This window comes from Helobdella robusta (genome assembly GCF_000326865.2).
Source record: "Helobdella robusta unplaced genomic scaffold HELROscaffold_5, whole genome shotgun sequence".
Taxonomy (NCBI): domain Eukaryota; kingdom Metazoa; phylum Annelida; class Clitellata; order Rhynchobdellida; family Glossiphoniidae; genus Helobdella; species Helobdella robusta.
In genome coordinates, this window is record NW_008705254.1 from 4372605 (window position 1) to 4393389 (window position 20785).

At 33.9% G+C, this 20785-nt stretch overlaps 2 protein-coding genes across 2 annotated transcripts; both read right to left on the minus strand.

Annotated features, from left to right (window-relative positions):
• Positions 1–12618: 12618 nt before the first annotated feature.
• On the minus strand, positions 12619–15566 carry HELRODRAFT_143692 (hypothetical protein; the record flags this gene model as incomplete). Its single annotated transcript, XM_009027399.1, has 4 exons — positions 12619–12675; positions 12911–13025; positions 14155–14402; positions 15357–15566. Coding segments are annotated over 4 exons (630 nt in total), but the record flags the coding sequence as incomplete, so codon positions are not given.
• Positions 15498–18031, minus strand: HELRODRAFT_133637 (hypothetical protein; the record flags this gene model as incomplete). Its single annotated transcript, XM_009027400.1, has 3 exons — positions 15498–15555; positions 15641–15990; positions 17819–18031. Coding segments are annotated over 3 exons (621 nt in total), but the record flags the coding sequence as incomplete, so codon positions are not given.
• Between the last annotated feature and the right edge of the window lie 2754 nt (positions 18032–20785).

Consider the following 20785-nt stretch of genomic DNA (forward strand, 5'->3'; position numbering starts at 1 on the left):
ATAAGATACTCACCTTCGTCTTTTTCATTAAAGGCTGAATCGCAACTCGTAGATTTCTCTAAATCAAATTTCGGTTTTGCAGCCACGCATTCATTTGTACTTTCACTCTTTATTACACTGTTGGAGGTATTGCTGAACGATTCTTTACACGATAGACAAACGTTGTAACTGGTAATTTCTTTTAATTTCACTTTATCTTTATTGAACTTTTGAGCTACCAGAATATTTCTCGGAGGATAGGCATCTATAAACTCCTCGCTAGTGAACTGACTCAAATAATATGGACTCAGGTAATAGTATTGAATATCCAGAGATGGGCAGCATGTCTCTATCGCGGTGACTACGATGTTGCAGGTGTCTGTGAAAAAGTAGAACAGGTCTGCATCCGTCTCTCGCTGACCTCGACCTTTCAACTCCACGTACTCTCCACGATTGTCCAGTTCAGCAGTTGCCACAATTTCTAAATTTTTTTTAAAACATTTGAAACCATTGTGCCAAAATTGAATTTGTGGAATTCTTTCCTCGTCTTCATCCGTTCTGATTTTCAACTCCTTCAAGTTAGAATTATTGAAAGCATTTGTTTCGATTTCGCAGAGTCTTGCACAACTCTGCCTTAGTTTTGTTTGTATTCTTGAAAAAATATACTTCAACTGGCATTTGGATGTAAGTCCATAGAGGTACAACCTGACCCCTCCAAACACACCTTCACCTTCTTCCTCTCCAGTCATAAACCGAACATCCGTAAAATCCCATATGTCTTTTATGGGCGGTTTCGCCAAACAGACCAAGCTAGTTATTTCGTATTCAACATCGTCGCTATTGAGTTCATTTTCTAGCACTGAACAGATATCAAGAGCTCTCAGGATGTCAACGTACCCTTCCAAGTCACCGCAGCACGTTCTGAACGGACGCGTTATGAGATCGCTCCTACTGAACAATCCGTCACTAACGACATCTGTCAAATGACTTTCCAAACTTAAAACTCTCCCGATCAAATCAGTTCCCAGCCAACGAGGATTAATAACCACCAGGTTGTCATCACTGTCTGGAATTTCAAGAAATATCACCTGGAAAAATGTAAAAATAATAATTAAATAATTAAATCACAATTAATTCTGAATTTATTTCTAGTTTTTATTGCTCAACGTCGTTAATTGTTATAAATTCTATTTCGTTAACATATTGAATATTATTTTTAATTATTAAATTTTCTTTCACTGAAATTAATTTTTATATTATAACGCAAAAACCGTTACCTCCCCGGTCAGCTGCAGCATATAGATGAGCTCCTTCAAATGCTCCTCGCACGCTAGCACGTTGACGCTCTGTCTGATGTAATCCTTGAAGTTGTTCCACGTCACAACTGGGAAGGAGAGAAGGTTTCTCTGCCAAACAGGAAGCACTTCAACTGTTTCTTCAAAGAAATGTGATGTTCCTGGAATGTGCTGGTGATAATTTGTCACAAAGATAAACTTAAAATTTTACAAAATCAGACATTTCATTCCATATTATTTAAACTATATAGAGATAAAGTTATAGTTTGTAGGAAATCAAGCGTGAATACTCACATGTAAAATGCCTGCTTTGACTTCTTGAATAGCCGATCTCAAAGTTTTCATCTCAGGAGATTGGGGATGGTTGCTGTCAACATAGATGACGGAAGGGTAGATTGAAAAGTCCCTCGAGAACGTGGACACGACTTCGAAATGAAGAGCGTTAAACTTTTTGCGAGTCTCACTATTTGGCATTGTCAGTCTGTAAGCGTGAGTGGCTACGATGATCACGTGAGCCGGATACATTGACCTGCCCATTTTTCCTGTTGATCAATTTTTAAAAATTATAAATATAAAATAGCAAAATTTTTCAAAACATGTTTAAATTTAAAAATAAATTCAAATAAAGTTTTACCTAATGGTTCAATGACAGGCAAGCGAATTTTTATAAAGTCTAGCCAGAAGCAGATTTGTTTTAGTTGTTCTTCGTGACTGTCTCCACATTTAATTAAAACCAGGTGAATGCAGTTTGGATCGCCGATGAAGTTGTCGTACGTTACGTAGTAAGGTTCGTATCCGGAGAACTCCCACACGCTCATATCTCCGACGCCTGCAAATGAACATTTTCAATTTTCAAAACGTGGTTAAACTATTAAAATAATTCAATATTGTCTATATTTGAGCGTTTTATTTATCAATCAAATTTGCTATAATTCAACTATATTTGGTTTGGTAAAATGAAGAGTTTTGAGTCATAAATGTTTAAAATGAGAAGAGCTTGTGTACTTGGGATGTGCATCTGGTTGATGGATATCCCTCTCGTGTACTCTTCGTGGGTGGGTGCCTGCACGGGTATCCTGGCTACTGCTGATTTGTCTTTCTGAGTTGGTTTTCTCGTTGAGTCTGCTCAGAAGAATGACATAATAATTTATTTTATAAACTTTCTAATATGAAATAATTCAATGAAATAAATCAACAAAAATAAACGAAGCAGTTCGAACTCCTAGTGATTTTCATTCTTGAGAGGTTAGGGCTGGCCTTATTCTTTGTGACATTTCCAACGACGCTTTTAGGTTCCGTGTTGAAATTTGACGAAGAGTGTGCTCGATCGTGACTTTCTTTGTGACTGTGTACGTTTTCATGGTGGCTGAAACTTCCAGTTAGTCCCGCTCTTCTCAGGATACTTCCGAGGACTCCGCACTTCAGGGACTCCGAGAGAAATGTTTTGCCAACCCCACTGTTTCCGAAAATTTTCATTTTAATGCAGTTGATTTTTACGGTGTTAGGCATAAGTTGGCGCATCAGTTGGCCTTGTTTTTCCTGCAAAAGCAATGTGGTTTTGCGAGTTTGCAGTGAAAGAAGTTGAGCAAAACTTTTTACCTGAACGCTAAAAAGAAGATCAGCAATTTCGTTGTGGCCTTGTGCTGTTGCTAAAACTGCAGCCGTCACTCCGCTCTTGGTTTGTATTTCGAATTATTTTTTAAATTTGAAAAGTTTTGTAAAATATTGAAAACCGTTTGAAAACATCTTGAATTACTTAAATGTATGTTTTATATTTGGAATTTTAAATGAATTTAAGTGAAAGATCTTGAAAAATAGTTACCTCGTTGGTTTGGTTGACGGGCGCCCCAGAGAGCAACAAACATCTGACAGCTTCTTGGTGGCCTGTCCTCGCTGCTACATGCATTGGTGTCGAACCGCTCTGCGTTCACAGGCATTTTTGAAAAATAATTTTTTGACAGCAGTTTGGAACTTCAATTTTTTTTAGTTTAATATTTTTTCATAATTCACATTTGTTAATTCACTATTATTAAATTGTACTTGAAATGAAAATGTTTAAAAGTTATTTTCTAAAGTTCAAGTCTAATTTTTACAATTTTTTTTCAAAAAGCAAGATCACCTTATTGACAATATCAACTTTGCATCCAAAGGCACACATATTCTGAACGACCGGAACAAGGTTGTTGTAGCAGGCTGGATGGAGTGGGGTCTCTCCCAGTTGATCGACGACATCCAACTTGCAGCCAGCATGCAACAGCAACATGGCCACTTCTGGGTGGTTGCGGCGACAAGCGATGTGCAGAGGCGTACATCCGTGCTGTCGTTGTTCAATTCATTCGTCAGCATTTGTTCAATAAAAACTAGTATTTTGTTTAATATAAAATTTCTTTATTGATTAACAAAAATAACAACGGTGAGGAAGATGATAAAAAAAAATTGACGTTGTGAAAATATCTACAGCGTGGACAAACTTTGTCCAGAATGTCGACGTTTGCTCCGGCATGGATGAGAACCTTGGCGCACTCCATGTTGCCTCTGCAGGCCGCAAAGTGGAGAGGGGCCTCGTTCTCCTTTCAAATATTATTTGTTACTGAGATTTATTTGTAAGTAGAAATAATATTTGAAAATGTAAACAGCTCAAAAGGTAGAAAGACAAAAAAATTACAACATGAACAATATTTTCAACAGATAGTTTGAAAATTAACAGACGTTGTTTTTGGCATTGAGGTTAGAGTCTGAGTTGCAGAGGATTGAACATAGCTCAGGACTCTGGCCGCTCCAGCATGCTATGTGCAGTGCGATGTCACCGTGCTGTCAATTTATTTTTTCTCTTAAATTTTGTGGAACTTTATTGCAAAAATAAAATAAAATTTATCTAAAAATAACACTTTAAAATAATTATTAGTATAGTGAAGAGTGTAAAGTTTGCACTGTAAACAAATTATTATTCACGGTTAGAATTAAATCAAAGCCTATTCGAACAAATTGCCTAGCGCATTGCTTGGAAAGCACTTTGCGTGTATATATATGTATGTGTGTGTGAGAGTGTGCCTATGTATGTGTGTGTTACTGACTTGCCTATTCAACGTTATATGACGAGACCCTTGCAGTGTCTCAATAGACAGTGTTTCAAAGTTGTACACGCATTTCATTCACGAATTTCATATAGCTAGTTATTTGAACACACTCACAGTTATGTACATTGTACAGTTAAATAAAAATTTTCATTCAACCGGCAAGCCAATCGAAAAAATTATTTAATATAAATCAAAAAATAAACATTTCAGTTTAATACACAGTCAGAATTTTTGAAAATATCATATTAAACAAATTTGAAAAAATTTAAAAATCAAGAGAATAAAAAAAATGTAACTTTATCTTGCAGGTTAACATCAGCCCCTTCCGAGCACAAGTACTCCAGTGCCCTTGCGTGGTTGGCTTTCGTTGCCAGGTGCACTGCGGTTTCACCCTCCTTCCAAACAATTTTTAAGGTTTTATTCAAAAATTTGAAATTCATACAGGATCAACAACTGCAGAATCGCATAATATTTTTTTTTACTAAAAGTCGGAGATCTGTCCTGGGAGATAGGTTTGCAAAAACTCTTTAAAACTCCCTACAAAAACTCACAACATTCGATTGAAACACAATTTTCATTACTATTACACACACAATTTTGAGTTAGAGTTAGAGATTCTGCACCTAACACTAGAACGAATCAGTTTTGTCAAATTAGTATTCACGGAAATTTTTTAAACGATTCACACCAAACCTTATTTTTGATGTTAAGGTCCACTCCTTTCTCTTTCAGAAATTTCAACATCTCTAGCTGACCATTCCTAGCCGCACAGTGGAGGCTGTGGTCTCCACGCTGTGATTGATTGAGTAGATGGTGGAAAAAGTTAAAAGAAACACCGTCTAGAAATTCAGCATTATCACCGATACACTGCTACAGAATTATACATTTGTATTGGGATTAGTTGGTAAGTTTTGCCTTCACTGTAGATGAATTGATAACATAGAGTGGATGATTTTATTCAAACAATTGAATACGCAGTAATATTACGATCCTATTTGATAAATTCAAACATTACGGTTCAATCATTTAATTTTTTAAATGACTCAACCAAAGTCTGTATTTTTATTTGCAACAATTAAGAAAGTCGTTAGAGTAGTCGTATCGTTTTAGACGTGATACGAAACATTATATAAAAAGTTAAAATGTTTTTTTTCACAACTCTGGCAAAACTACCCCTTAACATAAAAGTGTATTATAACATATTTAAATAATATATTGAAAAATTAATTGAAAAATCAAAAAGTGGCCGACGAATGTAGCAAGCAACAAAAATGTCAACAGGAAATACACGAACAACAACAACAAAAAACAGTAGACGTCAACGAACGCTATTTTGTAGTGATATGTCAGCTCCCTTTTCGATCAGCGTCTCCATCATTTGGCAGTTGCACGTTGAAGCGACCACATGCACGATCGTCTGACCGTGCTGTGGTGGTGGTGGTGGTGGTGGTTGGTGGTTGCGGGGATAAATTATTCGTTTTAAAAATATCAGTTATAGGGCAATTGTGAACTATAATTTACCAAAATAAAGAAAAAAATATTAAAATATCAAAATTAATTCGATGATGATTTGACTTTAATTTGATGTCAACTAGATGGAAGGTAACAAAAATAAAACTGTTGAAAGATAATTTACTGAAAACTGTGTTTAAAGTGCATGTATGTGTTTTGGCGTTTGCTTCTACAGAATTATTCTGAACGCTGTAACAAAACGCTGCTAATAAACATGGTAAACATACTTTAGTTAGACGGCAAACCGCCTCAAACTAAAAAACAACTTATTCACGTACGCAATTGCATGAACACACACACACGTTGACACGCACACACGCAGACACACATATAGATACACACACATACACAAACATATATGAGATAACATCTTACATTCTTGCCACCACAAGAAAAACTATGGTAAACTAACATGATCGAGCTTTTGCAGGTCAACATCTTCATGCTCCTTGAAGTAGTTCAACACGGCAGTTATGTCACCCTGCTCAGCGTACGTGAATATTGATGATTTGACACGCTCGATTCCACCCGAGTCGTCATCCTTGGTTGACAGTTTTCCATAATTTTTCCAGGCGTTTATTACATTTTGATTACTATTAATTTTCAAAAGTTTCAACAACAACACACAAAACTTCAAATCCATGAACCTCATGTTTGAAATATTGATAAAATCAAAGTAAAAAAAGTTTATGAAATTAAAATTTCTATTTTGGACAACAAAATCAATGTTTGAACACATTTAAAAATTTGTAACAAAACTCACCATTTTGAATGATGACCTTTTGCTGCCAAGTGCACTGTGCATGGCTGGTTTTTAGCTCAGTTTTATTTAAATATAATATAAATTCCTTTCCTAAAAAATTTCTTGACATAAAATAAGATTAAATGAAGTTTTATTGTTCAATTTTTGGTTTATTCATAGATTTATAATTGAGAGATACAAATTAAAAGTTCTGTTTGGTTAAAAGATGACAACGTGTTTGACAGGACAAAATTGTTAAGATGATGCCATGCTACGTAGACCAAATCTCAAGACACCATTAACACCTGTAGTTTTTTGAATTAAAAAAGCTACAACCAAAAATTAATTAAATTAAAAGTTAATTAAACATGAAATTAATTAATTAAAATAATAAACATCTCAGCGTGTTGACTGCAATGAATGAAGCGTTAATGCCTACAGACTAATGTGACTCTTATTTTATATCGACAAGAACTAGAAGAGCTTCGAATTCTTTATTCACCTGTGTGTGCACACATTTGTGCGTCGTTATACACACACACACAAACACACACACACCACACACACACACATACAAACTAACATACACACACCACACACACACACACAAACACACACGTACGCATACAGTTATATTTTATTTGTTTGTATGTTAGCAAATATTCCCATACACAATTGTTTAAGTATGCATTGATAATATTCCTATCGTAAGAACCTAAAAACCTCATGAGTTCTATATACTCAAATTCACAAAGTTTTTCACAAACAAAAAATTACGACATCTTAAATACAAATGCATACAAACACATAAAAAACACATACCAACGCATACAAACACATAAAACACACACAGGCATGCAAATTGTTGAATTCAATATGTGTATATGTATGTATATATAGTTTCAACTGTTGATATTATTTGTAGATAACTAAGCTAAATAAATTATGCCAGACGTGAATGATATTAATTTATGTGCCTTTCTTTGTCCAATGCTCCATACCTCAATTTGTAATTTACGATTTGAACGATTTAAAAGCTAAAGTACATCCAATTATTTGTGTACTTTTATTTATCTATTTCATAAATATTTACTACTTTGATTGAACTTCGCTTGTGCGTCTAAATTAATTCTACGTTTTAAGTATCAATCTAGATAGATAGTGGAATGTATCAGTGTAGAGAATAGTAAAATGTTTCAATATTGTCAGGTAGTAGAATGTATTGACGTATAAAGATAGTTGATAATTTCAATATGGATAAAGAGGTGAAACAATATACCCTCAAATGCTCGATGCATCGTTATAGATAACTTGACAACCCTTAAATAATGTATTGGCGCTGACTGATTCTCTAATTGACGTGTGGCATTCCTTGGATCGACGGTTAATTGATAAATGTTTTATTTTTCAGTAATTTTTCAATAAATAAATAAATAGATAGATAGATAGAAATTTTGTTGGCTGCCTACCTACGCGATGCAGTCAGTCTTTAAAATTATTTTTGGATAATCTTCTAATAGTGCAAGGAGCGAGCAAATATTTGAATTTGTTTCTGCGCATGTTCGCCTGTCGTGCGTGCGTGCTGGTTGTCTCTTGTGAAGTTTGAGAGATCGAGTGTTTATTTGATCTACTCCTTAATGGTGTTTGACTTCATCTCAAATTAAAAATTTAAAGCAACACTTTTTTTAAACTAATTGAACAAACATTTTAAACGACTGCATATTTGTCTTTCTGTTAACTTTATGACACTGCAATGATATCAACTGAGCGATTGGTGGCTGGCGATCGGCGACGCCAAACTTGACTCGCAAATAAAGTTGTCTGGAATGTAGTGAAACAAAAAAATGTTTGTTTCATGTTTTAAACAGTTGGAGATTAAAAAAAATTTGTTGAAGTTTATTTAATATTTACGATTTATATGCTCAATTTTAACGCAACTTCAAAATTTTTTGCAATTATTCAAAGACACGAAACGAAAACGCGCATACAAATATGCGCTACTTAACCAGCACATATGCACGCCAACAAATTATGTTTCATTCACAGACGCACATGCCTAAAAATTAGGAAATCAATCATTCAAACAATGAGATGAAGTGTGGTTTTGTGCTGTACATTGTGTTGTGTAGTAATGTAGTGAGCTGCGTGCCATCCATTCGCTACTAATTGATCAGAACTGTTAACGCACGCATACAAACCATACAAACACGTGTGATATGCACGTGATAGGTTTGCTCTTATCGGCCAGAAAGTGCAGTGCATATCACACTAAATTTCATCATCTTCTATCTTCTCCTTCACAGACGCCAACGTGTACACAGACACGGATGCAATTTTTTGACAATTCCTAATAGTACGCACGCCTGTCTACGTGTAAAGTTTTGTATCGTTCCAGTTCAAATATTTTTAATTGCAAAATTTTATTTGCAACCGATTGCTCTTGATTTGTTGACGAAATCCTTTTCATGCGTGCCTTTGCATGTGCGTGTGCATACCTGTGCTCACATACATTCTTATTCTTAATGTCACTTAATGATATTTTTTCTCTATTGTCTCGACAAACAGGAGACAGTGAGCAGTTGAAACCGGTTCTTTCACATCACATAACATAACATCATCTCACCATTACATCGCATTATTTATTTATTTCAATCTTGTTACTGGTATTTCTTAGAGGTATCAACAGCCACAAGAAACACACGGTGCATATAAATACATGTTAATTAATCAGCTCTCTTATATTGCAGTAGATATGATGTTCATCTTTTAAACCTTCCCTGCATTCAACAATAGTTAAGGTAGGTAGCTGACTCATTCCAGGTACCTTAACTATTACACCATGAGGCCTCACGTAAAATCACGCATCATCGCATATATCATCGCCACATCACTTAGCAACAATCGTATTTAAGATACCAAGAAAATATTTCAACTCATTTTATGTTTCACTCTATAAAAATGAGAAAAAAAAACTAATAACAATGTACGTTAGTAACAAAAATATTGCTAGCATAATGATAATAATAATAGCAATAATAATAACAATAAGTAGTATTGTTAGTAGTTGTTGTAGTAGTAATAATAGTAGTAGTAGTAATAGTAGTAGTAGCAGCAGCATGAATCAAGTAGTAATATGGATCATTTTTATACATTATCAAATCACATAATTTTCATATATAACAATGGATAGTTAATTAAAAATGAACAATAACTCATATGTTTAAAACAAATAAATCCAAATATTAAAATAATAATAATAATAATAATAATAATAATATCAATAATAGAACAACTAACATCCACAACCACATAGTTATACCAACAACAGCTGCTGCCGTGGTGCTGTCAAAAACATCAACAATAATGTCAACTTGCAACCACGATCGTAGTAGTAGTAGTAGTAGTAGTAGTAGTAGTAGTAGTCGTCGTCGTAGTAGTAGTAGTAGAAGTAGTCGTAGTAGTAGTAGTAGCAGCAGTAGCGATAGCATTGTAGTTAACAGTAGTTGTAGTATTTCAGTTATTGTTATTATTGTTATTATATTATAATTAATTATCAAACACATTGAAAAAGAAATATCGCTTTTTGTAAATCTCTACTGCATTGAACAAAAAAGCAACGAGCCATCATAAGAATTATTATTATTATTTTATTATTATTATTTTGTACACATGCACGTACACAGCATGTATATACAAGAACATATATAGTATATACACATACACACTTTTATAGACACACGCATACATATATACTCATATACATATAAGTATGTATAATTACTCATATTCAAACGTTATAAGCATATATATATATTCATATATGTATATATATATATGTATATGTATATATATATATATACCAATACATATATGTATACAAAAAAATTATTAATACATTACATTTTTTCATAAAAATATTGCTAGATTTGTATTATACCTACGTTTGAGAACGAGCTATACGAATCAATTGAATCAAACAAAAATATTTATATTTCAAAATAAAATTTAACGTCCAAAATTAAAATGAATAAAATCAATTATACATAACGTGTATGAGTACAACGTGCACAAAGAACATGTGTGTGGGTGTGCGTGTGTGTGTGTGTGTGTGTGTGTGTGTGTGTGTGTACTTGCATCATATGATGGGGGTTTGAATAACTATCAAACTCTCTTATGAAACAAACGCATTTTAATACATGATAAATGTCATTTGATAAACATGGGAATGGTTCTTCACAATGGAAGAACAAAAATAAACGTTTTCAAATAAGAACCAGGATGAACCATTGTGAACGTATGTAAATATTATCTGAACTAAAATTAACAGCATGTAGTTATTTTAATAAATTGATGAAAACTTGTTTTGAATTGCACTAGTGACTTCATTTCGTTTGAAGCACACGTGAAACAATTAATATTGAAAACAATGACAAGTATATGTTATTTTATGAAAATATATGAACGCAAATAAACAAACCAGCAACCAGTTTAGTATCAACTAATGCTAATTTTAATATATATATACATGCAGACCACATAATTATATTTATATAAAGATATTTCATAATAATATGCTTGGTTATAAATAGCTAGTTGTGTCAGTGAGTTACTGATTACTGAACTACCGTCAACACAACTGCATCTGATTATGTAACAAGATGTTTTATTCTATCAGCGAGTCGTCTCAACTCAATACAAGCTTCTTTAAATCACAGATCTGTGTTTGAATTTGAAGCTTCAATTAATCTGCTAGCTGTTGAGTGCTTGTCTGAATGTTGTATACTGCTTTCAATGGAGAGAGCCAGCACACAACTGTACACAGTACACATACAACATGTATATGTAATACTTGATTAACATGCATAACAACGTGAATAATTTTTATACGAAATAAAAGAATTATATATTGTTGAACCAAGTTATGTAACATTTTGAAATTATTTATTATAACCAACATATACTTATTAAAAAATTTCACTTGGACACTTAAAAACTCAATGTGTCAACAAAGCGAAAAAAATTTGTTTTGAAGCATAAATTTTTTCTAACGAAGATGTTTTCAGTGTACATCGATGCACATGCCGGCATGTATAACTAACTGCATGATGGTGTGTGACCCCATCCTGCCAACCAATCCGAACGACCCAATGATCCCAAAGCTGAGTGAAAGTGTGGATGTCTAATTCACGTGCAGACGAATGCAAATGCAAGCACGGATGTGAAATGTTCCAAAGTGAACAAACGAACGCCGTGGGAACCTCATGGGAATGAAACGCACAAAAACGAATTGGGATTTTTTTATGTGGAATCCTCTGGAATGCTGATGCAAATATCGAAAGAGGATAAATGCATATAAATCTCTACATTTATTTCAACGAAAATAAAAGGTTCACACCAACATAAACAACTTGAACTTTTGCATAAACAAACGAGCTACAGAGATGCTACCCAAACGTAAAAATAAACCTAAACAAACCTAAAGGTAAAAGTGCATAGTTGTATGTTCACACACGCTCAAATATATAAACATTTAATGATTCGCTATAAACCTAATAATTATTGCGCAAATTATTAAACTCACGAACGCATGCATCATACGAACACTCGCACAGTGTACAACACATACACTATACAGACACAATCAGTGAACAGAACTTGAATATAACACCTAAAAACATACTAAATAATAAGAACGACGAACACGTGAACAAACATTAACACGATACATTCAATCTGCTAATTAAAAAAGCCAACAAAAACCAGAGCATCATCACTTTAGCTCAATGACGCCAATCTCAAAAGCATCCCCTCCCCTGCCAACTTTCCTTCTCGGACTTTCGAGCCCTAGTCCTCCGACATTGCAGATGCCATCTTCGTGTGTGGCCCATCTTCTCAGGACCTCACACGTTGCAACTTCCCTCCCTTCAATCGTCGACCTCCTCCTCTTCATGACCCTCCACTTGTAGAGATGCTCACATGCGGCTATGGAGACAGACAGCAGCAGACCCCCGACGAGAATGAAGAAGACGCCTGCCACGTTCGAAAGCTTCAACGAACTTGTCACTTCGAACTGTTAGCAAGAAATTTGGGTAATGTTTTGTGGTGGCTATTTTGTGGTGTTATTTTAATGATGATCTGGTTGGTGTGTGCGTGTGCGTGTGTGTGTAAATATTGATGGTGATTTGGATTGGTGTAGTTAATTTTTTGCGATGATGTATAACTATGACGTCTTTTTGGTGATTTAATTTTTGTTGGAATGAAGGATGTAAGAATCGAAAATTGGTTGAAATTCAAAGACATCAAACTTTTTTCGGCGTGCCTTCCTTCCCACACTCGCCCAAGTCATACCACCATTTGTTCTCCAGTGTTGTCAGTCTGCCCTTCTCCGTCAGTTCTAAAACTGCAAGTGTCAATCTGTCACTGCGTGTGATTGTTTGTGTGTGTGTGTGTGTTGTCTTTGTTTGTTTGTGTGTGTCGATATGTGTCCGTGTGTTTTGTGTGTGTGAGCGATTATTTGCGTGAGTGTGTGTTTTGTGTGTTTGAGTTTGTGTGCATATCTGTGCGGCTGAAGCGATGTTTTTTGAATTATTTATTATGCTATCAAATATTTCGCATCGTTAAGGCACGGAAATATTTTCTTAGAAAAGTTAAAAGTAGAACTTTGAATCAACCTCAATTTTTAAAACTTTAAGATCACTTCTAAAAAATTCCATCTCCTGAATAAATGATTCGTACTTTGACAATTTAATCACAAACATTTTCATCCGCTGAATCGTTTGTTATGCATCACTTTCGAACGTTTTAAAAAGTTTTGTCAGGATAACAAACCACCGAGTTGAAAGAACTGCATAATTCAAATCAAAACATCATAAATTAAAGTTTTTATTCTCTCAGACTGTGAGTATACCGAGGATGGAGAACATTCGCATATTGTTTGCAGGGTTCATTAATCAATTTCTTTTCCATTTAACGCTTGGCGAACGCTCCGGTCAACGTATAATATCGTTTGTACGTGCTGACGTGCTGAAGTTACTTAAGTTGAATTGAACGTACACCAAAACAGAATAAACTGACCGGATGAAAACAAAATGAAATAAATATAAATATGCGTCATAGTATTGAATGCGATGAATGTCAAAATGAAGAAATTCGATGAACGAATTCGAGTTGGATTGTGTTGGAATTTCCCTGCGGCATAGTTCAGGTTTGAAATATTTTTCAATAAATTTTTTTCAATCCCAGAGCTGGGAGTTAGTTGATGCTTCTGATGCGAATGTTTGATTTTGAAATATTAAATGTTAAAAATGTGGGATTGGTTTTGAAAATATGTTTGTGCTTGTTTATTTTGTAAAAATGCGATTCGTCTATATTTTCTTCCAACTAAACTATTGGCTATGCTATCGTGATACAATTAATAAATGTTGATCCTTGACAAGTTTAATTTTTTTAAATAAAACATGGCAAAATTATAAAGCTCTATTTTTTTAAATTATTCAGTTCAACAATGAGTAGTTGTTTGTGATAAATTTTTTTTTAGAAAAATTTCCACCTGAGATCCGATCCAATAGGAGTGCCTATACCATACCCCTTGGCATCGAGATTGCCCCCAACCTTCATGGTGTCACAGGGCTTGCGCTGGTTGGTGTACTCGTTCTGAGTGGACTCGGTGAGGAATGCATACTTTCCTTTCTTCTCTCTCACCAGGTTCACCCCTGCATCTGTAGTGTCAACGAAGACCCATGGTTCGGTGGACGACATGAAGGCCCACATCCGCTCGTACGTCGGAATCACGGATTTCTGGTAGTCATTTCAATTAAATTTATTTCTTTCAATGTTCATAATACCAACGTAGTTCGAAATGGAATTTTGAAAATTAAATTGGAAATGAAAAAAATAGGAATGACTCAAAACCTCGCAATTGATGGCAAATTTTTAATAACTGTAAGCTTCGTGTCAGCGCCAATATTCAATAAATCAGTTTCAAACTTGTCATCGTTCATGATAAATTTTGAAACTAATTTAATTTTCACTCTTAAACAATCTGAATAATATTTTTGATGGTCAAAAAGTTGCTGGCACAAACACAAACAAAGAGCAGGAAGAACATTCTAATATTCCGACATTGTTCATAATGTTTGAAGTATTTAAAAAGACTCTAATGTCAAGGTCATTGGTTGGTGCAGAAATTATTACAGCACGTTTTATCGAAACTAGGTCAATGAAAGATTAAAAGAAGAGATTCAAAATTGAAGATTATGTGGAAAGGTTTATTATTGAATATTTTCAAATAGGTATTGGTTTGTATTTGTTATAATTGTTTTTTGTTTGTTTACTTTTATTTTTTTTTGGTTTCAACCTATTTTCGTTTAAGGTGGTATACACGATTCGATGTGCTTTTGGAATACTTCATTAGAAAATTTATCAGATCAAACAAATTTTGAGACAAATTTTTTTGTAGTAATAAAGAGGAATAAATAATAGGAAAAATAATAAAAAAATAATTAGAATAAAAAATTGAACGAGATAAAAACATTCATTGTTATTATTAACAATTTAAATTTTCTTGCGTGTTTAAGCTTCATAACAAGTCATTTGATACCGGCTAACGACGATAATGCTAGAAACTTTTAATTAAAATTTTTCAGACTTTTAAAACTTTTGGTGAAAAATTTTTTCAAATCCTTTTTGCAGATTTTTAAAGTTGAAAAATTATTTTAATCGAATTACAAAGTGATTAGAAAATGATCCAACCCTAAAAAATTCTTGAGTCGACCCTCCATTAATAGTCCCATACTTGATTTCAGTTTGTTTGGCGAGATCTTCAGCGGACTCGATGGGTGACTGCATACGTTCCGAAGTGAGGAAGGCTGCCAGGTTGGCAGTGTATGACGAGATGAGGATGAGTGTGAAGAACCACCACACACTGCCTACTATGCGACCTGACATCGACCTTTGTGAAAAAGATGAAATATCATTTAGAAACAAATTGATTGTTTCATTGTGTGAATTTTTGTTTAAACTATAAAAAATATAACCTTGGCTCGATGTCGACCCCTTGCTGCATGAAGGCTCCCAGAGAGAACCACAAGCTGTTGAAAATGGTGAAGTTGTTGGCCACAGAGTCCTGCTTGTTGTCAACGTGCCACTCAAAGGGACTGAACCTGCTAACCAGAAAGAGGACGACACTGACTCCGATGTAGGCAAATATGATGCACATCCAGACTTCGTAGGACAGAGGATCCATGAAAGAGAAGACGTTCGGTGGTTTCTTAGACATTTTTTTGATCATGATGCTGATTCCAACTCCCATGAATGGCTTGGAAAAGTCGATGACGCTCTCACGATCTGCTGTTATCGTCAGTGGAGCGATAGCCAGATCGGCCTCCTGGTTGTTGTCAACACGAATGTGGAAGTTATTTAAACTTTCTACTATGATTGATGAATGAGTGGGAAATTAGTTAGTTCTTTAATGAATAAAAAAATTTCACTCTGAGTGAAGGAATAAATGAATAAATGAAACAACATTGAAAATATTATTAAGTATGATCAACAATTTTAAAAAATAGAAAATAATACTCCTAAAAAATAACAAAAAAGAAGAAACCAAATGAATAACTATATTTTGTTTGAATCGTTCAAATAGAAATTGCTAAAATCGTTACCCGAACAAACTTTCAATAAAAAGCGCATTGATTTAATTGTAATAAATAAATACACGACACCATTTTTTAAGATTTGCAAAATTCAAATTCTTTCATCAAATAATTTCTAAACTCTGATAACCTGAAAGAAAAAGAGCAATAAAATCCGTCATCCAAGCAAAGCAATATCATGGGAGCAATTTTTAGCGTGGGTTTAAAAAATACCTTATCATGACATCATCACGACAGCCAGGATCAATGAAGACAGGATCTTATTTGCATTTATATGATTTTCTTTTTTTCTCCAACTTTCTCTTTCTTTTTCTTTCTCTCTCTCTCTCTCTTTCTCTCTCTTTCACTATTTCGTGCACTCTCATATCACTCTCGCTTTCCATTTTTTCTGCCTTGCTGTCAAAAATCCACTGAGAGATGAGAAATCAGGTGTAAAAACATAAGAAAAATGAATGAAAGGTCGTAAAGGCAAAATCTGTAAAAAATTTAAGAGGGAGAGAGAGGAGAAAAAAAAGAGTAAAAAAGAGAGAAAGAGAGAAAAAAAATAAATAATAAGATTGCACCAAAGATGTTTTCGCAGAAATTTTCTATTATCTTACCGAATCTGCAGCGCATCCAATTCAATTATGCAAATGGGACACTGTTCATTTTTGCTCATTAACAGTTAGAGAATGAACCATAAAGACAGAAAAAGGGACAACCAACTTTCATTATTCTGATGAATCAAAAAGTGATTTGAGTACACTGCTAACAACGTTTTTTGCGCATGTAATATACCAAATCTCCTAAGAGTTTCTTTACTGTTTAGTGTTTAATATTTGCTAATAAATGCAAACACCTCCCTCCAATCAATAAATTAAAAATAAAGTTTTCATCAATATTATGAAAAAGTGGAAAATTTATTTATGATAATAAATAAATAAATGATTGAATAAATAAATATATTAGTTAATAAATAAATAAATTAATTAATTAGAACACGAATAAACAAAATAAAAACAAATAAACATTCGGCAGGGTTGAATTTGCATAGAACGATCGATACATCTTTACTAACCATCATCATCGTACATCACCATTACCATCATTACTAATTACATCACACACATCGTCATCATCACACACATCATCATCATCATCACACACATCATCATCATCCTCGTCGTCGTCTTCATCATCAAACAAAAACTTCATGCCAAATTTCAATCATTTTTTTTAACTTTTTTTTTGCAATACTATACACTTCAATGCTTTTGCGGCTTCAAAAATTTTGTAGCAAAAATTATTTGAAGATACGAAAGAAAATGTACAAACATGTACGATGTACTGTACGTCACACAGAATTTCAAACATAACCGGCTTGACCTACATGCATACTTACAGCCAGATATTTCTCAACTTCGTATGTCACAGACCGGCATATGTTACAGATGTATATAAATTTAAATTAAGAAAAAACAAGTGAAAAAAAAAAAGAAATCTACGTAATAAACATCCTTTTTAACTATTTTTTAGAAATTCCCCATTATCCCAATCACATCCCAATCCCAGTCAACTTACCCCCCTCAACAGTTCTCCCACCATTCCGTCCCACGATCCAGAACTGTTACTGCCATATTTGTTATCTTTGACGGGCTTGATGACGTACTTGAATCTCAGGATTTCTGCAACCTCTTGCGTCAGATCAACGCAGTATCCTTCAAAGTTATCCTGTTGTTGTTGCAGTTGATCCGCTTCCGCTTTTGCGTCCTTCTTGAGCATCAGAAATGGAGCGGACTGGTGGATACACAGAATATTTTTAACATCATATTTTCGTAATTTTTTTTATTTAATTATGAATTAAATTTTTTTTACTTTTTGCAAGTTCAAAATATTATTGAATATGTAAAAAATTATATATCGTGCAGAATTTATTAAAAAGTTGTGCTCAGCCAAATTCACGTTAATAATAATAAATAGTTGGTTCTGCAATCATGGATGCAGTCGTTTTTGTAACTCTCAGGAAGGCAGGCAGACCAAGCAATTTCAACGTCAGCTCCTCATGCAACGTCGTCTGACGAATGAAATTTTTTTTTTAGAAAAGAGAAATTAATCTCTGAAATAATTTTTCAACTTGGAAAAATAATGATGGAGGAGTGGAGTGAAAGAATTATTTCAGCCTTTATTAGGATTTTTTTTTCATTCTTTCAAACTCGACATGACATAAGAGATCATTATTTACGCCGTGCCAGCTCACCACGCCTCATGTCGATGGCGTTTCAAAGACACAGAACAAGATCGCACGTATTTGCACGAGCATATAAACACACAGACACACACGCACACACAGACACACTCGCACACATGAACATAAATCTAACTCCAAACGTATAGGCCTGTTGCATTTATGATGACAAATCATAAAAGTCTCATAAATCTCATGAAAATATTTATAAAACCTTCAGCTGAGATCGTAAAGCGTTTTATCATAATTTAATAGGAACAACATCAACAGCAACAACGCTAGCTAGAGTAGTGTTTCAACAAAACACAACAATAATAATCATCAGGTGATTTTTTTTAACAAAACCGAAATAATCCCTAACCTAATATATTAGCAAAATGTTTTTTCGAATTAATTTTCATAATTTTTTTAATTTAAATGTGAAACTTCTACCAAATAAAGCAAAGTATTTAATTGTGTTGTTTAAAATCACATCACATGTCTGCAATAGACGCTGCATTGTTAACACTGCTCGTATAAATTCACAGGACCATTGACACGAAAATCGAAGAAAAAACTGACTGTTGGCAAGTAATATTTACAGGAGGAGGAAATAATTTTTTGAAAAATTGTCAATAAATGTGTGAGAAATGAGATTTTTATTTAATCTTTAAAAGTTATGTGTACGAGTTTTCATTTTAAGAAGATGTGACGGCCTACTGGTTAAGGACGTCTGGTTCTGCCTTCAAATGTCTGGGTTCGATTATTTACAGAGATTGTCGATCATATGTAAATGTGACTGGTGAGTGGTTTTACGCTTGTTTGCAAACAAAAATTCCGAAACATGACGTATTAAATCATTCCTGTTTTGCATTTAAGTCCTGTGGTGTGAATGTAAAGATACGTATGCAGTTTTGCTGCGTAATGAAGAAGCAAATATGTTTCACATGAAAAGCTGGAACTGCATTACATTTGTGTGTGTGTGTACGCGTATATATATATATATATGTATGTGTGTGTGTGAGTGTATACGTTTGTCTGTGTACATAATTTCATATACAATAAAATAACTTTCATTTTTGTTCATTTTAAAAATTAAATTTGTAGTAGTGACGAAAAGTCACTGTGATAATTTTACCTTGCTTTCAAATTTCTGGCACTACGGAATCATTAATGAGACTATATCGTGTGTGTGCGTGTGTGTGTATGTATGTGTGTGTGCGCGTGTGTGTGCATGCACGTATGTGTGTGTGCGCGTGTGTGTGCATGCACGTATGTGTGTGTGCGCGTGTGTGTATTAGATGTTGGAATTTAATATTGAAAAAGCAGATTTGAAAAATTTAATTTAAAAAAATGAAAAAAGATGAATTTTTGTGAGGATTTTTTTCGCAGCAACAAAATTCAATATGTAAATTGTCGTTGGTCAGTGGCTGAGAAAAACAACAGTTACTGTTTCAATTGTCGTCGTGTTTTTTACCTGTTGCATATTGTTGTTCTTATTTTTTTAAGGTTTATTGATGTTATGGGTATGGCTAGTGAGGTGATTTGTTTTGAATTTCACATTATGTCGTTGTTTGATATGTATTTAATGTTATTGGTTTCAGTGATACTTTCTCTAATTTAGCTATGGTTTAATGTTGTTACTTTGAGTGTTTTGTTGCTGGTTTCAATATGTTTGTTGATTTTAATGTGTAGTTTGTTGTTGTTGTTTATAAAGTAAATAATTTTTTGAGATGTCGATTGTGTTTGTGTTCCTAATGGCTGCAAGTGATCTAACTTTGGGCAGTGAAATTTGTTCAAATTTTTTTACTGTAGTACAATTTTTCCATGGTAATTTTTGCATTTCTCGTAACATTTCTCCATAGCAAATGATTGAAAATTTTTCAATTACATTTCCAACAACGTACAACTGTTTATCAATGATTCATTCATTTTAGCTACATTCACATAGCAAATTAGGCGTTATAAAAATGAAACGCAATAACAGATATTGACTTTAAAATTAAAAAAAAAAACAAAAATATAGAATCGCAGCAGTCGTCTATGTAGAATTCAATAAAGAATATTTGTTGGCACTTTCACGCGTCTCATGACGTTTCAAAGTTCGTACATTCTCGTTGTCGGACATCACACAACTCCATCATGTAAGTTGAAACTGTCCGGACTGACTGACTTCGTTTCAATGCGAAATCGTGATGAATCAACATCCACATTAATTTTATATACATACACATATACCTTTTTCACAAACACTTATTTCTTTCACATACATCCATTCGTTCTATGCACAGACATCCATTCCAAGCACATCCATCCACACACAT